Raw genomic sequence first — 22580 nt, forward strand, 5'->3', positions numbered from 1 at the left:
CTGACCCCCAGGTGTCTCCAGTGAGACCCAAAAAGAGCAAGGGGAAGAGCAAACTCAATGACATCTGAAGAAATGGAACCAAACAGCTGGCAGGTCTCCTTTCTGTGCCTTCCAGAAGCCAGCACTCCTGTGGCATTCATAGCATTAACTTCAGAGCTCAGATGCTTGGCTTACTCTTAAAACAGAGTGAGTTCAGGAAGAGCCCGACTCCCAGAAGGACTGTGGCCAGGGCAGTCTTTCACCAGGAGGCCCTCTAGGCTGGGACTAAAGCAGTGGTGCCCAGTAGACAGAGGAGTGAAGGGAAAATGTCTCTGCAACCGGGACCTGTGAAAGGCAGGCGGTGACAAATTTAATGGTGATAAAAGTATTTTTGGACTTTCAAAGGCCTTTTATTTGTCAAGTCAATATTTGATGCCCTTGCTATAATGCCAAACCCTAAACCAACAACCTCAGTCTGGACCATTTCTCCCAGACATTATGAACAGCAGGTGGATAAAGCTTCCTGGTTCCAGAACTTCAGGTCTCCAGGGTTGCTCAGCACACTAACTACTGCTTGGTTTCCTATGAATCACCCCTCAGGAAGCTGTAAGGGTTCTTCAAGCAAAAAGAATTTTCATATAGGGGCCAGAGAGATAGCATGGATGCAAGGCATTTGCCTTGCATGCGGAAGGTCATTGGTTTGAATCTCCACATCCCATATGGTCCCCCGAACCTGCCAGGAGCGATTTCTGAGCCTGGAGCCAGGAGTGACTCTTGAGCGCTGCTGGGTGTAACCCAAAAACAAAAACAAAAACAACAAAAAAAGAACTTTCATATAGCTAAAACTGTACCCTGTTGCACCATTAATAGGAATTTCTATATTTCTTTGAGGGGGGCAGACAGAAGGCCTGCTAGGATGTCATGGTTAGTGCAAATAGCTATTCCAATACTCCCAAGGGATTTTCACCAAAAGGCCCACTGTAGAAACTTCACCCCTGCATAAAGAGTTGGTGAAATTCCGTAGAGATATTTTTGAGATTCATGTTACGGTACTGACATTATATTTACTTCACATTTATTTGGTCTAAAATTAATTCTCCATTCTGCTGTGTATTTATAGGCAATGTAGCCTTGATGAAATGGATCTTTACCTGGAAAACTCAGCATCAAAAGCAATTTCTTTTCTCCTTGTCTTTGAATGCCATAGCAGTTTGTAATAGAAGGGATTGCTTTGCATCAGGGACTTCCCCTAGACACTTTGAATACTTGCTAACTAATTTACACTCCAAAAAGGTTTGGCCAGGATAGCATCGGGCTATTAAATTTTACCAGGTATAGATTCTTTACCCCTTTCATATAAGTTTATCTGTTATTTGCCCCTTTCAAAATCAAACCTTAGGAAGTTAGTCATTTGTTATAGCCCCTAGATTTAAAAACCTGTTCCCTTAGGAAAAGGAAATTTGATGAAGAAACCTAGCTTCTCGCTAATCTCTTAATTTACATCAGTATGACTCCTAGGGCCTAGCTGAAGAGGAATTTATTTAAGATATTAAAACTTGCCTTCCTAGGGCGAGAGCAAACAGTAGGGCCTTGCACAGGCTTACCTAGGACAGACCACGGTTTGATACCCCAGTGTCCCATATGGTCCCCCAAGCCAGGAGCCATTTCTGAGCACAAAGCCAGGAATAACCCCTGAGCAGTGTCACCGGGTGTGGCCCAAAAAGCAAAACAAAAAAACAAAACAAAAAATATAAACAAACAAAAAACAAAACTTACCTTCCTTTTGGCTCCTAACTGAATTGTATTCTATTCTAAGGTCTGTAAATCACCTAGAGCCATGTGTATTGTTTTAAAGATCAAACAGAGATAGCACAGCGGTGGCATTTGCCTTGCAAGCAGCCGATCCAGGACCAAAGGTGGTTGGTTCAAAGCCCTGTGTCCCTCCTGCCTGCCAGGAGCTATTTCTGAGCAGACAGCCAGGAGTAACCCCTGAGCACCGCCGGGTGTGGCACAAAAAAAAAAAAAAAGATCAAACAGTGTACAGTACACTGATAAGTTTTTGTTAACAGAGATATGTTGTACTTTGCAAAGAAACAAAGTGTGAGCATTCTTTTTATACCTGTGACTGGCAATATAGCCCTTGTAAAAACCTTGAGTCTAGATATTAAACTTAGAACACTTTCTCCCATACATTCATTATGTGGTCTCATTTCTTCATATTTCGTTGCCAGTGCATCCACTCTCCAAAGAAGTCCTCTAATTCAACCAGACCCCAAGAACTAAACAGCAATAGTACCCCTAGAACCTTTTCATCCCCCCCCAAACAGTAAGATGCACTCTCCTCTCTATTTCCTTGAGTTTAACTATTTTAGATTCTAACAGAGTGAAATCATAACATGATTGTTTTTCAGTTCCTCTTATTTTACTTAGCAGGATGCCCTTGAGGTACATACAAAATTTTTAAATGACAGAGCTAACTATATATTTTCTGTTTTTTATTTGTTTTCATTTTGGGACCACACCTGGTTTGAGGACTCATATGTTGTCAGCATCCAACCAGGGTTGGCTGCAGGCAAGGAATACACTTGAACTTTCTCCAGTTCCACCACATTAAGAAAGAATTCTTGTACAGAATTAATTTTTTTCTTTCTCTTTTATCCTCTGTTTTTTTTTTTTGGGAAACACTTCACAGTGCTCAGGGCTTACTCCTAGCTCTGTACTCAGGGATTCAAGGATGTAGAACCACTGGTGATGTTCAGAAAGCCACATGGGGTGCTGGAATCTAATCTTGGTTGGGTATGTGCAAGGCAAGCATACTCTACATTGTACTATTGCTTAGGTCCCGGGATGAATTTCTTAAAAATATAGGTAGCACGCACATAAAAAGCATAATAAATTAAATAAATAAAATTCATAATAAATGTATCTCTAAATGTCTATACCTTCATAACAACGCTGACCTTGTTCAGCAAATGGTTGTTGAGTAAATGAGCCTTGAGCAGGCCAGTCTGGGTGTAGAAAGGAGAAGCTAAGAATGGGGGAAGCCCTGGACTAAATCATTCAAGACACTTCCCTCTATTTTTGCTGAAATTCACGCTCCTCCTCAGTACAAGGAAGTTTCTGTCTGACTATCTCAATTCTGCTGTTGGAAAAATGAAATGCAGATACAAGAATCTCATAGTACAGGGCTCCTATGGTTTGAGATATGGGTGGGAGGCCCTGTGGCCTAACCAACTAGCCATTGCTCCCCAAAGAAGCCCTTGTCTCTGCAAACCTCTGACCAAGCTCACTGGGCAGAGGGAGAGGAGGAAAACCGACTGCAGTCTACACTTCATACTCCAACATGTCTCTTTCTCTGGGCCTGCCTTGGACCAGGAAATGATTGAGGGTCTGAAGGGAGCTCAGAGAATCAGCATGCATGGCCTGCATACACGAGGCTTTGAATTAGACCCCGTGCACTGCAGGCCCTACTCTGCCGACTGTCGCCCTTATAACCCCCCCAGAGCTTCATCTCAGGTCTGCCCCATCACGTATCACTTGGCATGGTTCTTGGGAGAAGAACCAACCTGCAATAAAAGAGAAAGTGACCAGACCTTCTATTTTACTGCAGAGTAGCCGATCTCTCTGCCCTCTTTTAGCAATAGGCTGTTGGGCTGCCCTTGCCTTGGGTGGGGCCTTGTGTGGAACCCAGCCCATTTGTCAGAAGAAATATGAACTTTCTGTTGGGGCTGGGCAAAGGGTCACTGGGGAGAATGTTGATGAGCCCAGGGGGTTAAAAGGTACTGCCTTGAGGGTAAAAGTTCCTCTATTCTCTTCAAACCTGGTGCAGAAGGCAGGGCCCATCTCCTCATATCTATAGGACAAGGGTGCCAGCCACAATTGTTGAGCTCGGACTCTGCCTTCATGGTTGCTGCCCTGCCCAAATCACTTCACATCATTCCCAAAGTGGAACCCAAGGCAGACCAAGAATCTTAGGGACCCTAAGTAGGGTCAGAATGTGGGTGTTTGGTACATGGAGAAAGGGCAGGGGGCTTGCAGTCACAGGGCACCTGATAGGACTTAGTAAAAGTGTTAGCTACCCTTGGTCCCTCATCTGCAAAAGTGAGGCAATTTGCCCTGTTGCTTTGTGGTTCTGGGGATGGAAAGGCACAAAATTTCCTTGGCCTACGTCCTGACATGGATGGAAATTCACTTTCCATCATGGAATTTGTGCCTCAGAACACGGGGCTTTCCCAATCCAAGTCTTCTCAGAGTAAAATAGCTATAACTGGCTACCTGGGGCATAGTAGATTTGTCACAAAACTTGGAGTACTGTATGGAAGGTAATTTCATATAAGCTTAGGAATCCCTCTGTGGGTGTCTCAGCTGTGCTCAGAAGCCCAGAAGTCACTCATGGCCAACTGCAAATTCAAGACAAGTTCCAAAGTTTGGGGGACTGTTCAGATCCTGTGCTGGAGATTACCTTGGGCCACCTCAGAGGAGTTTAGGGGACCGAACATTGAACCCTTGCACCACCTCTTTGGCCCCTGTCCAACTTTGACCTCTGCCATCTCCCTGCAGGTCCTCTCTCCAGCACCCACGACCATGGCCTTCACTCCCGCACTGTGGGAGGACCCAGCTCCACGCCCCGAATTTTGCAAGTGGCCATGTGAGTGTCCCCCGTCCCCACCTCGCTGCCCACTAGGGGTTAGCCTCATCACGGATGGCTGTGAGTGCTGTAAGATGTGTGCCCAGCAGCTGGGGGACAACTGCACGGAGGCTGCCGTCTGTGACCCCCACCGGGGTCTCTACTGTGACTACAGCGGGGACCGCCCGAGGTACGCAATAGGAGTATGTGCACGTAAGTGAGAGCTGCCTACCCCTTGCCAAACTGAGGCCCCCATCCTGACCCCAAGGCCCCCAACCAAAGATGCTTCTGATCCTCTCCTCTTTCTGTGATTTGTAGTCACAACTGGAAGCTCCTGCCGCAGGGAAGGAATGGTGCCAGCCTACCTCTCTCTCATCTGGTTCCTTCTCTCCTGGAGGGCCCCTTTTTTTCTAAGCATTCTTATCCCCTGTGCTCTTGAGATCCTACAAATATCTTTTAGCTAAATATCTTCCCTATTGAATATCTGCCCATCTAAATTGATGTTAAGAAATAAACGTCTCTACTAACCTGAAAAGAATAAATATCCTTTCTTCACCACCCCAAATTGATAGCACCATGTTAGATTAGAAGGCCTTTCTGCTTATAGTTATAGTTAGCCTCACATAATCCCTGTCTTTGGTTATACCTTGAGTGTTTAAAATATAAATTTCGGTGGGGTGGAGAGATAGGGTAGGGATAGCAGTTAGGGATTTGCCTTGCATGCAGCCAATCTGAGTTTGATATATATATATGTATATATATATGTATATATATATATATTTCAGGTAATCTGTCAGTGACCCTATCAGCTACTAATATTTGAGCTCTTCAGGCAACTAAGTGGTACTTTAAATATATTGCCGGAGTCTCCCCAATATCACAGTCATATCTTAAATTATATAATAATTTGGTGTTTTCAGCCATTTGAGTATAAGAACATTCTGCTGTAGCACAAGAGTGTAGTTTGAATTTGTTCTCATAAGAAGCCTTTTGTTTTTCCTCGGGTTTCTAATTGTCTTTGTATATATTTTTTCTTTATTCTTGGTCCTTCTATGAGCCTCCTATTGATTGTTGATTACTGTTTGTCTGCTGAAATATATTAATTTTTTGGGGGGGGGGTTTGGTTTTTGGGCCACACCTGGCGATGCTCAGGGGTTCCTCCTGGCTGTCTGCTCAGAAATAGCTCCTGGCAGGCACGGGGGACCATATGGGACACCGGGATTTGAACCAACCACCTTTGGTCCCGGATCGGCTGCTTGCAAGGCAAATGCTGCTGTGCTATCTCCCCGGGCCTGAAATATTATTAATGTTGATGTATGGCAGTTGGACTTCAACACACCCCTTGGGTAACCCCACTGTAATGACAGTTGAACCTGAACACGCCCCCGAACATGCCCCCTGGGCACGCCCCATGGACATGTTCTCCTGTCATGCCTGGTATCAAAGGAAAAACGTGGACCTTTATGGGAGGCCCAGGATAGTAACCAGAGCAGTGCCTGCTGGTCCGCAAGTGTGAGGGGGCAGAGATAAAGGCTCAGAGAGATGCTGCCTGCTTTCTATCTATTCCTTTCTCTTTCTTTCTTGAACCCAGGCCTCCCCCAGCTACCTCTGGCCAGCAAATTTCCATCTATCTCTCCCTCTCTCAGAATCCCCTAGGGCTGCAGTGGCAGGCCTTAGACTTTAGGAGGAATGAAATGATCCTTGCTTTCTATTTCTCTCTTCTCTGCCAGTCCCAGGAGGCAATCACTACTAGTTGGCATCCCTGCCTGGGTTCTTGGCTCCAATCAGCAGCTGGGCTCCATGGGCCTCTGGAGCCTTGCAGTTCTTCACCCTGGCAGCCTTGCAGCAGCCAAGCAGTAGATGGGCTTGCAGCTTAGCAGAGTAACTGCAGCGAGGAATTCTACAAAATTTTACAAATGTCTACACACCATCACTTTCTTTTTTGTTCCCTGAGTTTGCCTTCCTAGGACTTTTTTATCTTCTGCTCCTCTCAAGACTGGTATTCCCCCAAAGTAAATCAAGATACATGAACAAGCATGATATAGAGAGACTACTCTATAACACAGCATTCTAGCATCTAAAAATTTATACGTCTCATAAACCCAAATCCCCTTTCCTCCTTTATTTAACATAGTTTTTCCCATAACTCTAACTCTCAACCATAGTACATATTCAAACACAGCTTAAGGTGCACAGTTTCAGACATCTATTCATGTTGTTAAACATAAAGTACAGAATTCCAAGTCCTTAAATCCACCCTAAGCCTCATGGTTAAATTATAAGCACTTTTGACTCTTGTCATTTGTTTATATATATATATATATATAATTTTTGGTTTTTCGGACCACACCCGTTTGATGCTCAGGGGTTACTCCTGGCTAAGCACTCAGAAATTGCCCCTGGCTTGGGGGGACCATATGGGACACCAGGGGATGGAATCTCGGTCCTTCCTTGGCTACCGCTTGCAAGGCAGACACCTTACCTCTAGCGCCACCTCGCTGGCCCCCATTTGTTTATTTTTATACCAGCTCATCTGTCTTTAGTTGATCAAGTACCACTTAATTTTCCCATTCTTCAACTTGAGATCTTTTTACTCTAACTTTATATGAGCCCCACAAAATTGTGGTCAAAGACAACATGCAACTCCAGCATAGGAGCATTTAAGTTTATTATTCCTGTGACTTAATGAGTCAAATTTCCTCCAGATGGAGCTGGGAATATCCACCTTTGCCTTGCTTCTTGTGAGAATCTTAGATATGCTTATTCTCCAGATGTTCGAGAGACACATGGTCCCTTCCCACCCCTAGTAAGAAAACCTGGCTGAGCCTTCCTTCATTGGACTCACCTCTTGTTGCATGCACTATCTTGTCATTCTTCTATATAGTTCAATAAAAAGCGAATTTGGCTCATTAATTAATTATACTAAACTGACTATTCTGACCTCATAATTATAATCTAGACAACACATATTTATAAACATTGTTTCCTGGATCTGGCTATTGTACATATGCAGGGAATTCCTCTCTTGCCTTTACTACCTTCCCATCTACCTACATGCTGCCTTCATATGTCTCAGATCCACATTCTACTATATAGCCTCTCGTTTCCCCCATTCCCTATCATGGAATGCTATGAAATTCCTTATTTTTTTAATTTAAAAATAAAAACTTTGGTCTCCAGGAGATTTAAAAAGATATTTTACTTGTCACAGTTACCTGGTCCAATAAGTTTTCAGCCTTACAATAAATCGTTAAGCCAGTATTGCAGAAGTTCTTGGAGATTTTACATACTTATATTTATCATCAAATTCCGAAAGAGAATCCTTTACTTTTTGACCTTATTTATGTGTGAATTATTTTGTTCACATTTATTTGACCCCTTCTCTCACCTTACTACACCTACAAACATGCACATGCTTACAGAGAACACACATGGCATGCCTGAATTTTTATACACATTTTCACAGACAAATAAATCACAATAATACATGGCATATACATGCACAAATATGCACAGTAAACTCACTAATGTTCTACTAAATAGTTGCCACCAAATTCCGCGATAGGGTCTGCATTCATAGGAATCCAGGGTCTGAGCTATAGAGAGAAAAGGACCTGAGTACCAAAAGAGAGAGAAAAAGCAATCAACTAATTCAACCCAGAAGAGGTTACGTTTCTTCATGGAAATTATTATGCACTAATGCAAGACCCATCAGGTAATGAAAATTAGCAATTTCACCACTGGTGTATGTGAGTCAAAGAGAGAATAGTGGCATGATGGTAGCTGGCAATTCAAGTTTTAACTAGCATTGGCAGAAATCATTCCATCTGGGTCCCTGGCAGTAGGGCCAGGCAGAAAAAATGAACTTGGTTTGGTCCCTTCTGCTCAGTGTTCAAGAGAATACAGGCTTGTGTATGATTTGGCCACATGCTCCAAACACTTTCTTATAAATCACTTCCTGAGCCAAATGAAACATCCCTGTGGGCATAGAGTGACCTCTGAGTTAGTCTCTGGCTATTTCTGTTGTACAAACACTACTCTGAATTTACTGCAGCTGGGTCAGGCTCAAGGCTGTGTGGCTTGGATCATCTTCAAATTTATTGGCTTGACATAGGTTTTGAATCTTAGCTTTGCCACTTACTTGACCCTGGGCACATTACTTAAAGAGATGATAAAACCAATCTTGCGGTTCTTGCTGTGATTGAACAAAAGAACAGATTAAAACCTCAAGTGTTATTGGCTCCCTAGGTTTTCTTTGCTTTTGTTTAACATTCTCTTATAAATCTCAGGGGCCAGAGTGATAGCAAAGTAGTAGGGCGTTTGCCTTACCAATCTGGGATGGATGGTAGTTCGAATCCCAGCATCCCATTGGTCCCCCAAGCAGGAGCTATTCCTGAGCATATAGCCAGGAGTTACCCCTGAGTGTCAACAGGTGTGGTCCAACCCCTCCACCCCCAAAAATAACTTATCTCAGTCTTATCTATGGTCCTCCTCAGAAGAGCTAAGAACTCTTATTACAGGCTCAACTGTGCAGTCTGAAAAGCACATGGATGAAAAGGCTCACAGAGTGTCTTTGGAGCTAGAAAAGCTCCAGTCAAACTCCAGGCACCATTAAGTAGGAAAATAGCTTTCAGAAAAACTATATAATCTTTTAAGTGTCAATTTCCTTATTGAAGAAAGCATGATAAATAATGCCTACTTCCTTGAGTGGTTGGGACGTTGATTGCCTGATACATGATAGAACCCCAATAAAGATTAGACTTCACTGCACCTCACAACCATCTATTCTTCAATTGATGTATTCATCTTTATCAGTGAAAATGCAACTTGGGGTTATAGCAAGGCTGAAGCCGCTGTCCCTATATCCAGGAAGCTGGCAGCCCATGAAGGGTGTAAGTGAGTGATATAAAGGCCCAGTGCAAGGATCTAACAAGCCTTAAAAAAAAACCTCACGAAGCCCATTCAGATTTGCAGGTCTAAAATGAGTTAGTAGATAGTGAGGAAAACTCAGTTCCATCATCTAACCAGAAACATATTCTTCAAATAGTAAGAGAGTGGATAAGGCAGGTGTTAGAGCATCCTCTGGTCTCTCTCTCTCTCTCTCTCTCTCTCTCTCTCTCTCTCTCTCTCTCTCTCTCTCTCTCTCTCTCTCTCTCATCTGTGTTTGGCAGGTCAAAGGCAACAACACCATCAGTTGCTGCCCCAATTCCCCAAATGGTAAAAAACATAGAATACAGGGAGTATCAATTTTGCCTGCAAGGTGGATTCACTGACGAGCTTTCAAAATGAAGTTCCAGCCCCACCCCTATATTCTGGGACCTGATGGGGACATTAGAATGCTGACGAGCTCCCTAGATGCAACCACTGCAGAAGCAAAAGGAGAGCGAAGGTGGTCAGGGCAGAACCCAGACACCTTGGCTGCATTTACTATGTAAAGTTGCCACATACTGAGGCAAAGACCTATGCAGCAGAACACTGCAAAACCTACCCCCAAACCACCCAGGAGCATGCACACACCCGGATGCAAGAGGTTACAGTTGGGGTTGACTCCAAAAACAAAAACTCTGTGATTCACGTGATTTACCTCGTGCTTTCTCTATGTTTTTGTGTTCTGTGTTTTCTACCTCCTTGCTTCCACTGCTATTTTGGTGGAAGGAAATGGGCTGAATCTTGCCCCCTGGGTCTGTCCCTGTACTTTTCACCGGCTGGGTGATCTTGAACTCGGTGGATCCACTTGACCTCCCTGAGTTTTCCTGTCTGCCAAAAGAAGAATACCATGCTCTCTGGGGTCAGTCAGTGGGAGAACTAAATCAGAGAGTCCATTGGTTGTGGCCTTGCCTTCATCCTGATGGTCTTTAAGTGATAGCACCTTTCCGTTCTTTCCGGCACTATCTAGGAAAGTCACACAGGCCTCCCCAATGAGGCTCTGCTTCCCCTGCTGGGTACCACAGGAACCAAACTTAACAAGGCAACAATATGACAGCATTTTATACTAATAATTAAGCAACCAATACAACAGTATGTGACACTGATCATGTCAGGAGCCTATGATACGACACCTTGGGGATCCCTGTCCCATTGCTAGATAGAGCACCTTCGTTACAAATCACCACTACCAGGCAAATCCAGGAGACTCTTCCACTGTAGAGTCCATGATTTCTGGTGAGGTTCTGGCTGAACCAGGCTTCTGCTGGTCTTCCAACCTGAACCTGTTCCTGGGGCATCGATGGTGGAAGTCCTATGGGGCATAGAAAGTCCACGATGTCTACTGCAATGGCAGCCAGGCATCTCATTTCTCAGAAAGAACTGTGGAGTCTCCAGACCCAAACCAGCCTTGTGAGGACAGAGACTCTTCCTCATTCCAGCTTCTAGAAGCAGAAGGGACAATGCTTATATTTGACCCTCCTCACATCCCAGGCCTCCACAAATCCTGCCATGTCTTCCTTCCAAATGAAGCCAGAAGTTGGAGTTCCTGTCCTCAACAGTTCACCAAAAGCATTTTTTGCTTCAAGCAGTTTCACCGCATCACTAATCAGCAGTTCAGGCAATTTTGCTATAGAAGAGAACACAGCCTTGAGTAGACGGTTGGCTTTCACAACTTCCCTGGCGGATCAATTTCCTTCTGCCAATTTGCTAATGAATCTAATTCCACTATATAAATAAATGTAATAATGAACCTATTTAAAGCATTTCATGTGTTTAAGCCCATTTCAAGGTTAGTTTCATTTTTTTTTTCATGAGTAAGAGCCCAACACTTGGCAAACGAACCCTGTCTTTTTCTACCACAGTAGCTGGCACTCTGGTAGTGGCATTCTACTCTGATTCAGGTTTCCAAAGCAGCCAGGAATCAGGTCGAGACTGAGCCTGTGATTTTCTGTAGAGGCCTGTGATCTGATTCTGCCTATGTTTTTTTTCCCCAGAGGTGGTCGGTGTGGGCTGCCTCCTGGATGGGGTCCGCTACAGCAATGGGGAGACTTTTCAGCCCAGCTGCAAATACAACTGCACGTGTGTGGATGGTGCAGTGGGCTGCACACCACTCTGCCTCTGGGAGCGGCCTCCACGTCTCTGGTGTCGGCGTCCCAGGAGGGCCAAGGTGCCAGGGCAATGCTGTGAGCAGTGGGTGTGTGACGATGAGGCCACCAGGCCACGCAAGACCTTGCCACGCCACACCGGGATTACCTTTGGTGGGTACTAGGAGCTGGAGCTGGATAAAGGGCTGGGGAACAAAGTGGAAAGGGGAGGATGGAGGACAGAGGAGAGGGTGGGACCAACGGGCAGGCCAGAGTCCATCCCGCACCTCTGAACACCTGTTACTGACACCAGCCTGAGTCCCATTTCCCATCTTTGTTCAGTGGCACACCCTAGAGAAGGCCCCATTTTGGGCCCATCTTCTTCATCTCTAGCATGAACCAATGACCATTTGTTATGACTCTTTCATGAGCTCTTCCAAGCATAAAGTGAGGATATTATTTGCAAAGAGCACAGCTAGACATGGACTCTGTTCCACTCTTACAAGGTGAGGGTGTGGAGGATGGGGGCAGATACCTGGCAAAAAGACTTAAGCTCCAGGTGCAAGGACAGAGAGGAAGAAAAAGCAAAACACTTCCTGCCCACTGTGGAGGATGAAGAGACAGATCCCTGAAGCTTCAGGAAAGCCAAGGCAGAAAGGGAAAGGGATATTTGTCTCGTCCAATTTTAGAATTCATTGTTACCCCCTTTCCTTTCCTTCTGTTAATGCCCAGAGATCGCACTCATGTTTCTTGGGCATGCCTGCAGATTTGGTTGTGGCGCTTGACTTCCATAAAGCCACACTTCAGACTGCACTGCCCATGATTGAGAGCTGAGAAACCGCCCCCAAGAAACTGCACTGGCACAGAAGTACCAGCGAAAGTTGTGTAAGATCATACGTAAGATGTTGAGCAAAATTTGAACTTAGGTCCACCAGTCTCTAAAGATGCCCTACCCTTCCTTGGTGCTTCTCAACCAGAGAGCTCAGATGAAGGTTGGATGGGGCTCAGAATAACATATCCTCTCCCTAGGGATATGTAGTGGTCCACCGATCTCTCACCGGAGTTTCAGGGATACCAATCCTTAGTGTGATGAGTGACGATGAAGAGGCCAGAGTCTTAATCTAGATCTGATTCCCATTCACAGCTACCACAGGGACAATGGAGCCATGGCACAGAAATTGCATTGCCTACACAAGTTCCTGGAGCCCCTGTTCCACAAGCTGTGGCCTGGGTGTCTCCACTCGGATCTCCAATGACAATGCCCAGTGCCGGCCTGAACAGGAGAGCCGCCTCTGCAACCTGCGCCCCTGTGAGGTGGACATCCGCCTGCACATCAAGGTGGGTTCATCTCCCAGGGAAGCAAGGGGCAGGAAAGCTAGACTGGGCCAGGCAAATTATACTGTATAAAGGGACCTGGATTTGAGCCATACTTCTGGTCTTCCCTTTAGGGGCCAAAGAGATAATGTAAGATAATATGGGCCATTGGGTTGATGAGTAAGTGGTTTTCACTCAGTAGAAGTCAACATGGCTACCACATAATTAAAGTTAAGGGTGCTCAGAAAGCCTAAGACTTAACAGTATCCTCCCAGGATGTTTTTAAGGGACCTTCATTCTTCTTCTGGGCCATCCAGCCCATACCTATCAGCATGACAGCACCATTAGGTTGTATGGATTGTTACCATGGACTCTGGACAGCTTCAGAAACTGATTCACCGCTGTTCATTGTCTGGGACTTTGATTAATCTCTTCCCTTCTCAGAAAACCAAACATCTTACTTGTAAAGCATTGGAGGTGATCTGATTGGAGGCACTGCTTCTAGCTTTGAGAGTCTAATAATTAAAATAAAGGATTGAGGTCAGAGTAGATTACCATAGACTTGAGAGACAGTGTTAGAGTTAGAAATGGATTAGATTCAAGACTTAAAGGCCTTTGATATATATGTCTTAGGATCAGTCATGTGTCTTGTGAATATGAGAAAAGAAAGTAAGTTAGCACTGATTCTACTTTTTCAGTTTTGGTTTTGGGGGGAATGCTGAGGGGAAGGTTGTCTGGTAGACAAGACTCTCCACAATCTCCTTTAAACATCAAACATTACTTCCTGATGCTCCTGGGCACCTTCCTGAGCAAGGTCTATGTCCATCAACTCCATTCTTCCAACCTTTTCTTCTTCTCTTCATCCTCTCTGATCATTACATCCTGACATAATAGCATAAGTATTTTGGTGCTAGGTGCACAGTGTAAAGTCAGCAGACATGAACACAAAGCATAGGTGAAAAAAGTTACCATCAATGAAGGTCCTAAATAACCCTGATATAGGTGGATTTGCTACTCCTAAATGCAAGGTCCTTGCTATAAGCTTATGATTCTCATACAGTTTCGCTTCCATAATTATTGTTCTGCATAAATTGTACAAGTTGCAGGTCCCACATAGCCTTAATTTGCCTTCAGCTCTGGCAGATTGATGGAACACAGTAGACCTGAGAGCCCACTGAGTTTAGGAAGATGCACTATTCATTGAATTATGTAGGAGAGACCAGAGAGAGCTCCATTCTCATGCCTCACAGTTAATGGCTGACTTTAAATAGTGCCAACATAATAGAATACATTGCCCGATAAGAGTATGAGAGCCTGTGGGAGGAAGGGAAAGGGGTAGCAGGAGAAAGAACATCCCCCAAAGATGGACCCCCCCCATGATGGACCTACCTCTAATCACCCTGAAGTGATGTAATGACTAAAAGAACTATAAAGATGTCCCATGTAGATGAGACTGACAAAATACTGGGCATTGATGAACAAGACAGAACCAAAAAGAGGGAAGTTGATGGTGTTTGACCACCCACACAAGGCCATCCTTTCCAGTGGTCCTAAATTAGCACTGTGCTGCATACCCAGGACTTTGATCCTGAAGTAATCTCAAAAACAAGTCCTGCTTTGTAGGTGCTACAAATATGAAACTGGTTGGGAGGCTCACAGCAAGTGAGTAAGAATATCAGAGTGAGGATTGGAAGGAAGACAGTGGTGATTTATTTATCCTCTGTGAATGCCAATGTAATATTTCTCCTTGCAGGAAGGGAAGAAGTGTTTGGCTGTGTACCAGCCTGAAGCGCCCATGAATTTTACCCTTGCTGGTTGTATCAGCGCACGCTCCTACCGGCCCAAGTATTGTGGAGTCTGCACAGACAACAGATGTTGCATTCCCTACAAATCCAAGACCATTGATGTTGCTTTTCAGTGTCCTGATGGGCCTGGCTTCTCCCGCCAAGTACTCTGGATCAATGCCTGTTTTTGCAATCTGAGCTGTAGGAATCCCAACGATATCTTTGCTGACTTAGAACCCTATCCTGACTTGTCAGAAATTGCCAATTAGGCAGATACAAAAAAAATGAGGATGGGGCCCCAGGCCCAATACTTGCGCACAGTTTAATTTTATTTTTGTCCATTTACACACAACCCTGATGATCCTGATCTGACTCCATTTCCTCTTTTTCTTGTCCTGATCACCAAATTACAGAACTTGGACGGTGCAGGCCCAGATGAAGGGTTTGCAGATAAGGAAAAGGTGCAGACCAGATGAAGGGTTTGCGGATAGGGTGAAGGAAGTCCTCTCCCAGTCAGCATCATGTATACACTCCATAGAAAAGAAAGTGCCTGCATCCAGCAATTCTGGATGTTGTCCACCCCATATGGAGAGTCTAGGAAGTCCCACTGGTTCTTGCTTAAGGCCCAAGAAATAGAATCAGCTAGACATCCAATTTTACTAGTTCTCTCTTTAAATGCCAAACTACTATACTCTTTGGGGTTATTCATAAGGATAACTGATTTAGGACAGTGGAATAATTTATTATTTGGGCCCTGTGAAGTAGTACTTGAGTGATGGCTCTGACTATAACACACCAAAGAGTCTATCTGATTTCCAAAGACCTATACATCCAAAGGTCACCAAGAACTTGCCAAATGATATGAATAGTTACTTGGTTTTGATTGTCAATAGAATATTGTGTCGCTAGCCAAGGCATTAATGAGGTTGTTTCTCTTTATTTCTACACTGTGAAGGCTATAAGTTGGCTTCATCTCAGTGAAAAATACTATTTGACCAACCTCAGTCTTGTTCATGTCTGTAGTCCAGAGTTAAAGCTATGTGGGCTAATTTACAGAAGGATGATTGACCACATCACTGAATCTGCTGCTAAATGACAGGTATGGGTCAAGTGGGATCTCCATCAATTCCAGGTCCTCTCCCTGCTAAGGAACTTGGGGGAGTTGTTAAGGCTCCCAGCATGCCCTTCTCACCTTTGAAACTGATATTCTGGAACTTTCTCTGCTCCTATGGAGCCTAGAGAAACCTTGCTAGACTGAAATGATCATTATAAGCCCAGGCTTGGTTTGGGACGAACCAAGAAGTGTGTCTGTTCTGCATCTGTTTAGGGTGTCCAGAGACACTGGGCACAAACCCATCTCTATTTTATGTGCCATTCGTGATTCACTTCACAGAGCAATATCTGCTGATTAAAAGGGTTCTTCAGATACAAAGGTTTACCAATTCCAAAATAGAATTATATTTGACAGGGATTAAAAGTCAAAAGGGATTGAAGCTGAAAGAAAAGGAAAGACTGCTACAAATGGAAATGAAGCTGTTATTTATTTTGTTGGAGAAGATGAATATTTGCTACTATTATTATTTTATCCAGTGCCTCCTCTTTGCCAGATATTGTTCTCGGTGCTTTCAAGTTTATTGGATTTTATTAAAACCGGGCTGTTACTTTGTAAACACCCCTAGTATTTCTGTTCTGACCGATGTGAATTGATACACAGAAAGAGAAAGAGCGCTACCAAAGTCACTCCAACTGGCAATGGGAGAGCTGGGATTTATGGCCAAGTTGCAATTTTGTAACTCATATTTTTCTCATTAATTCTGAGGGATTCCAGATATGTTAAGCAGGAAAATATGTTGGAGTAAGCACCTGCTTATTTATGTTCATCATCTATTTTAATCACTCTTTCCATCGCCTTGCTCAGAAAACAAAGGATCTAGACTTGAGATCATGCAAGTTTGAGAACAACCGAAAACACATGGAATAGACTTAAACTATATATGTCCCAAAGATGGCCTCTACTTGAATCATAACAGTCTTTGATTGATCATGTAAAGTGGTTCTATTTATTCAACACTGCAGATTCCCTAACTATTCATTAAATTCTTAGTAGCCCTCAGAGGGATTCATAATCAGAAAAACTTTAAGAGTAGTATTATGTTCTCCTTGATATGTTCTGGATGCCTCATTAATACTGGGCATACAGCGGTGCTCAATATAAATATGCTGGATCAAGTAAATATTATATCTGTTTTCCACTCTAATTCATAAATTCCCTTCTTTCTAGCCATTTGTCCAATTTTCATCAAGTTTTATTTTAAATTCTATAAAAAGAAAATATATTTATAAAAATGTACATCGTTGGGACTGGAGAGATAGTACAGGGTTTAAGGCATTACCTTACATGCAGATGTTTTTGGTTAAATCCATAGAAATATATATGGTACCCCAAGGACACAGCCAGGAGTAAGTCTTGAGCACAGTTGGTTGTGGCCCAAATCCTCCCCACCCATATATATGTTAAAAGAAATTAGATATTGTTATTTAAAAATAATTTTTGGGGGCCGGAGCGGTAGCACAGCAGTAGTACCTTGCACACAGCTGACCTAGGACGGACCTTGGTTGGATCCCCTAGCATCCAATATGGTCCCCCAAGCCAGGAGCAATTTCTAAGTGCATATACAGGAGTAACCCCTGATTGTCACTGGGTGTGGCCCAAAAAGCAAAAAATAAAAAAATAATAATTATTATTGTGTGAAGAGAACTTACCCTAAAAATAATATTTTAAAAGGTCTTCGGGGATTATGCTGGTTTTCCAAAGAGTGAAAACACTTTTTCTTTACAAATTATGAAGACTAGCTGACAGCTAACACCGTATGAAATTCAGTAAAAACTCCAGAAAGCAGGTCTCAGTATATTGGCCCCTCAGTTTGGGAAACTGAATGTAGATTTCTGTATGATATGAATGAGTCCTGCCTGGTTGGATGAATAAAGGATTGTCCTGGTAAGGAGTAGCCAGAATGTCCTAGTTAGTATTAGGTTTGAGAAATGAACCTGTGGGAAGTCCAGTTTTTTTATCTAAGAGACCCAGAAGGAAAGTCAAATTTATGTACTGAAATCAGAGAAGCAGATATTTGACCCCATATTGGGAGACTTTTAGCTGTCATAATTACTCTGTAATGGTACGATCCATTTTAATAAAAGTTAAAAATAGCTCCAATAGGGCCAGAGTGGTGGCACAAGTGGTAGGGCATTTGCCTTGCATGCGCTGGCATAGAATGGACCTTGGTTCGATCCTCCAGCTTCTCATATGGTTCCCCAAGCCAGGAGCAATTTCTGAGTGTATAGCCACCAGGAGTAGTTACTGAGCATCACCAGGTGTGGACCAAAAAGCCGAAAAAAAAAAAAAGAATAGCTCTTATAAGAAAGAGCTCCTTTATCAAGTGCTTACTTGGAATTGAACATGCTTATCAAATTCTTTCTTAGTGCTTAGTACGCTATTTTAAATTATCTAAATAATGTTCACAGAAAAGTTTAAGAGTCTCTTCTCCATTTTATAACTGAAAATAGGAGATTCAAAGAAGTGGAACAATCATCCTCCAAAAGTTGGAGACCACAAACCCTAGCTTATTCTCTTAATCTTGAGTAGGTCACCAGGCAGATCCTGTCTCAGATTTTGTGTTTGTTTTTGAGTCACCCTCCTTTGCAGGGATTAAGCTAGGTTCTGAGGAGAAGGATTTATTAATCTTTAGTTGAAAAATGGTCACATTGGTATTTAGAGTGAGTTTATTTCACTGGCGTGTTTCTGTGTGCGAGGAGATGCAAATTCACCCAATCCCTCTTTATCATATGGTGAGAGGTCATGGGCTTCCCTGCTTTATCTCATTTCATCCTACTCATCATCTCCCTTTTTTGAATGAGAAAACCATTGAGGTGTCCAGACCAGTCATTTGTGCCACATATTACCAGCAAATGATAGGCAGATGAGGATTTTAAACCAAGATTTCCTTACCTCCTGTTTCTGCCATCTGTCAGCCTCACCCTACCTCCACCACCAATATCTTCCTGACATTAGGTGACTTTTAGCTTTAGATGTGATTCAGAATGTGATCAAAGAGTAGACTGGTGCACTCTTGTCTGTGATCTCATGCATATTGTACTGTGTGTATAAAAGGATCAAGCTGGGGAAAGCTCATGGCGCCTGCCACTGTCCTGTTGAGTTGCATCACTGCTTCTAACGAACTTATCTGGAGGCCAAATAACAGCAATGATAATGATTCTGAGAATCCTGAGTGATAAGGACAGAATGTAAGTGCATGTACTCATCATGTGTATGTGTGTATGTGTTTATATATTTCCATTGTCAAACTGTGACTTCATATTTAAGTATTCCTACTTTGATTTTCATAATTGAGTCAAAATACATATAAGAAAATATTTTGGAATTGTCCACTAAAATACCATATGAGCAATGTATCATGTCATAAGGAATCTTCATTTTTCTCTTTATGTGTGTAGCACAGGATGCAATATAAAGAGTTTCATTGTTCAAATTCCCAGTTCATAACATTTCTTCTTAAAATAATAAATCATTATCAAAATGACATCCTGTGCTTGGAGGTTTTTCTTGGATATTCAGTTATAACGAGGCAATGTTTTTGAGTTTTTAGCACACTCAATAAATGCACAGATGGTTAATACTTTGTTTCAGATATGTTATCTATGGCAATAAAAATAGTTGAAAAGTTTGGAGACGCATTCAAAAATATGAGTTCTGGAATTCAATAAAGGACAGAGATATAAATGTGTCTAAATAGTGGGCAGGGATATCTCAAAGAGCCTGAACACATCCTTTGTATGTGGAAGTCCCCAAATTGATCCTTGGATGAGAGGAGACCCTAAACTTTGCTGGATATGGCTGGGAGAAAAAAAAATAAAAGTATGTCCAATGTGAAAGGTATGTTGGGTTAAATATAAAAAGGAAATTTTAAGGTCAGAATGATGATACAGCAGGTAGGATGCTTGCCTTGCTCATAGTCTACCTGAATTCAAACTCTGATATCCTATCTGGTTCTGTGAGCACCACTAGGACTAATTCATGAATTCAGAGTCAAGTGTAACCTCTGAGCATCATAGGTATAAACCAAAACCTAAAAAAAGGATATTTTAGTATTCATGTATTAAATTATTATTAATTTTATTTCTTTCAATATTCCTCACTAGACTAGTAATGGACTATTTTTGTACTTCCTGAGTCAAACACCAGACCTGGCCCATGTTAATAATTAGATGATGAAAATGATGGCCTACTGGATAGTCAGAATGGAGAAATGCTATAGGAACCAAATGGAATGGTAATAAGTGTAAGAAGGGCCAGAGAAATAGCATGAAGGTAGGGCATTTATCTTGCATGCCGAAGGATGGTGGTTCAAATCCCGGCATCCCATATGGTCCCCTGAGCCTGCCAGGAGCAATTTCTGAGCATAGAGCCAAGAGTAACCCCCAAGTGCTGCCAGGTGTGATCCAAGAAACAGACAAACAAACAAACAAACAAAAATAAGTGTAAGAAGTCTTGTACAATATAATTTAGTCTAGGGAAATAATAAGTGGATTCTTATGTTCGTTAGTCCTTATGAAAAGTTTTCACTTATCCCAGACATGCATTACTTAGTTTCCTCATTTGTGAAATACAGGAAATAATATTTCTTGCCTAGTAGTGATGTGATTAAAATGTATTCTATATGGGAAGTTCTAGAATATAGAATGAAACATTAAATATAACTAATCTGGTGTGCTCTGGCACATGGCAGACATTGTGAACGCTGTCTTCTCTGCTATGTCCTTGGCTTTGAAGCTCTCCGCCCAAATTGTTTCCTGAAGACACTTCTTTAGAGGTGAGCTGTCCCTACCCACAAGTGCAAGGCTGATTCCTGCTGTGTGCTCTCCCACATGACAGGCATTGTGAACTCTGTCTCAGATAAGGAGCTTAGGACTGAATAAGAGAGCTGTAATATGAGGTGCATAACAACTCCATACAACAGAAGAGATTGGAAAAGATCCTTAAAGCAAATGATTAGACAAAGGAAAAATACTCAAAAACGTGGACAAATAAAAATAGAAGTCTTTGATAAACTTCTACACAAAGATGACACTAAAGCCCATGACAGTTATCTCTCTCAATGGCAATAGGCTAAATGCACCAGTTAAGAGGTACAGAGTGGCAAAATGGATCAAAAAGCTAAATCCAACAATCTGCTGTTTATAAAAGAATACATCAGAATAGTCAGAACAAACAGAATCAAATTCAAAGCTTGGAGGAAAATCATCCAAACAAACAACTCCCTTACAAAAGCTGGAGTGGCCATACTAATATCAGATGACACAAACTTTAGAGTCATAAAAGTTAGAAAGGACAAAGATGGACATTTTGTAATGATCAAAGGATATGTACACAAAAAGAAATCACACTCCTAAACATACATGCTCCCAATGAGGGGCCAGAAAAATATTTAATACAATTATTGACAAATCTGAAAAAAGACATCAGTAGTAACACAATAATACAGGGAAACCTTACTGCATTACCTTTCAGCCCTGTCACCCCTTGATAGGCCAATTGGGCTAAAACCCATCAAGAATATACTAGCTCTGGAAGAAAATAGACTAGTATATATATATATATATATATATATATATATATATATATATATATATAGGGCATTCCATCCCCAGAAAATTGGATACACATTCTTCTCCAATGTACATGGATCATTCTCCAGGATAGACCACATGATGGCCCATAAAACATATCTTCATAAAATTAGGAGGATAGAAATCATACAGACTACCTTCACAGATCACAATGCATTGAAATTAGAAGTAAATTTACAAAGGGACAAAGAAGAAAAACTTTAACAACTGGAAATTAAACAGCTTACTACTAAAAAAAACAGTAGGTCAGAGACAAAATCAAAGATGAAATAAAAACATTCCTGGAAAAATTAAAATGAAGACACAGATTATCAGATTTTGTGGGACACAGCAAAAGCGGTACTAAGAGGAAAATGTATAGCTTTGCAAGTATACCTCAGGAAGGTAGAAGGGGCCTACATGAATAGCTTAATTACAATACTTAAAACATTAGAAAATGATCAACAAAATGAACCAAAAATAGGTAGGCAGAAGGAAACAACAAAGTTTAGAGCAGAAATCGATAAAGTGGAAATAAAGAAAAAACAATCTGAAAGATCAACAAAAGCAAAAGTTGATACTTCGAAAAAAATAAACAAGATTGATAAAACACTAGCAAACCTCACAAAGAAAAGGAGAGAGAAACTTTATAAATCAGATTAGAAATGAAAAGATACAGATACTTGAGAGATTCAAATGGTGATCAGAGACTTTGAGAAATTCTATGACATAAAACATGAGAACCTTAAAAAAATGAATACATTCTTGGACTCCTATAATCTTCCATGGTTAAACCAGTATGATATGCCATATCTAAACAGATCCATCACTACTGAGGAAAAAAACTAACCCCATCAAAAAATGGAGAAAAAGAAGAAAAAGACACTGTCTCAAAGAAGAAATAGAAAGGCCAAAAGACACATGACCCACATTACTAGTCATCAGGGAGATGCAAATCAAAACATCAATCAGGTACCTTCTCAAACAACAGAGACTGGCACACATCACGAAGAATAAGAAACAATATGTCTGGCAGGGATGTGGGGAGAAAGAAATTCTCATTCAGTGCTGGTGGAAATGCAATTTAGTCCAGCCTTTCTTAAAAAAAAAAACAATGTGGAGATTCCTCGAAAAACGAGAAATTGAGCTCCCACATGATCCAGCTCTACCACTTATGTGAAT

General features: G+C 42.2%; 1 protein-coding gene across 1 annotated transcript; it reads left to right on the forward strand.

Annotated features, from left to right (window-relative positions):
• The first annotated feature begins 4155 nt into the window (after positions 1 to 4155).
• On the forward strand, positions 4156 to 14983 carry CCN4 (cellular communication network factor 4). The gene is made up of 5 exons (XM_049765630.1): positions 4156 to 4287; positions 4540 to 4819; positions 11527 to 11790; positions 12761 to 12954; positions 14684 to 14983. The coding sequence occupies exons 1-5, from the start codon at positions 4156 to 4158 to the stop codon at positions 14981 to 14983; spliced, it is 1170 nt and encodes a 389-aa protein (XP_049621587.1).
• Positions 14984 to 22580: the final 7597 nt, after the last annotated feature.

This window comes from Suncus etruscus, chromosome 19, assembly GCF_024139225.1.
Source record: "Suncus etruscus isolate mSunEtr1 chromosome 19, mSunEtr1.pri.cur, whole genome shotgun sequence".
NCBI lineage: Eukaryota > Metazoa > Chordata > Mammalia > Eulipotyphla > Soricidae > Suncus > Suncus etruscus.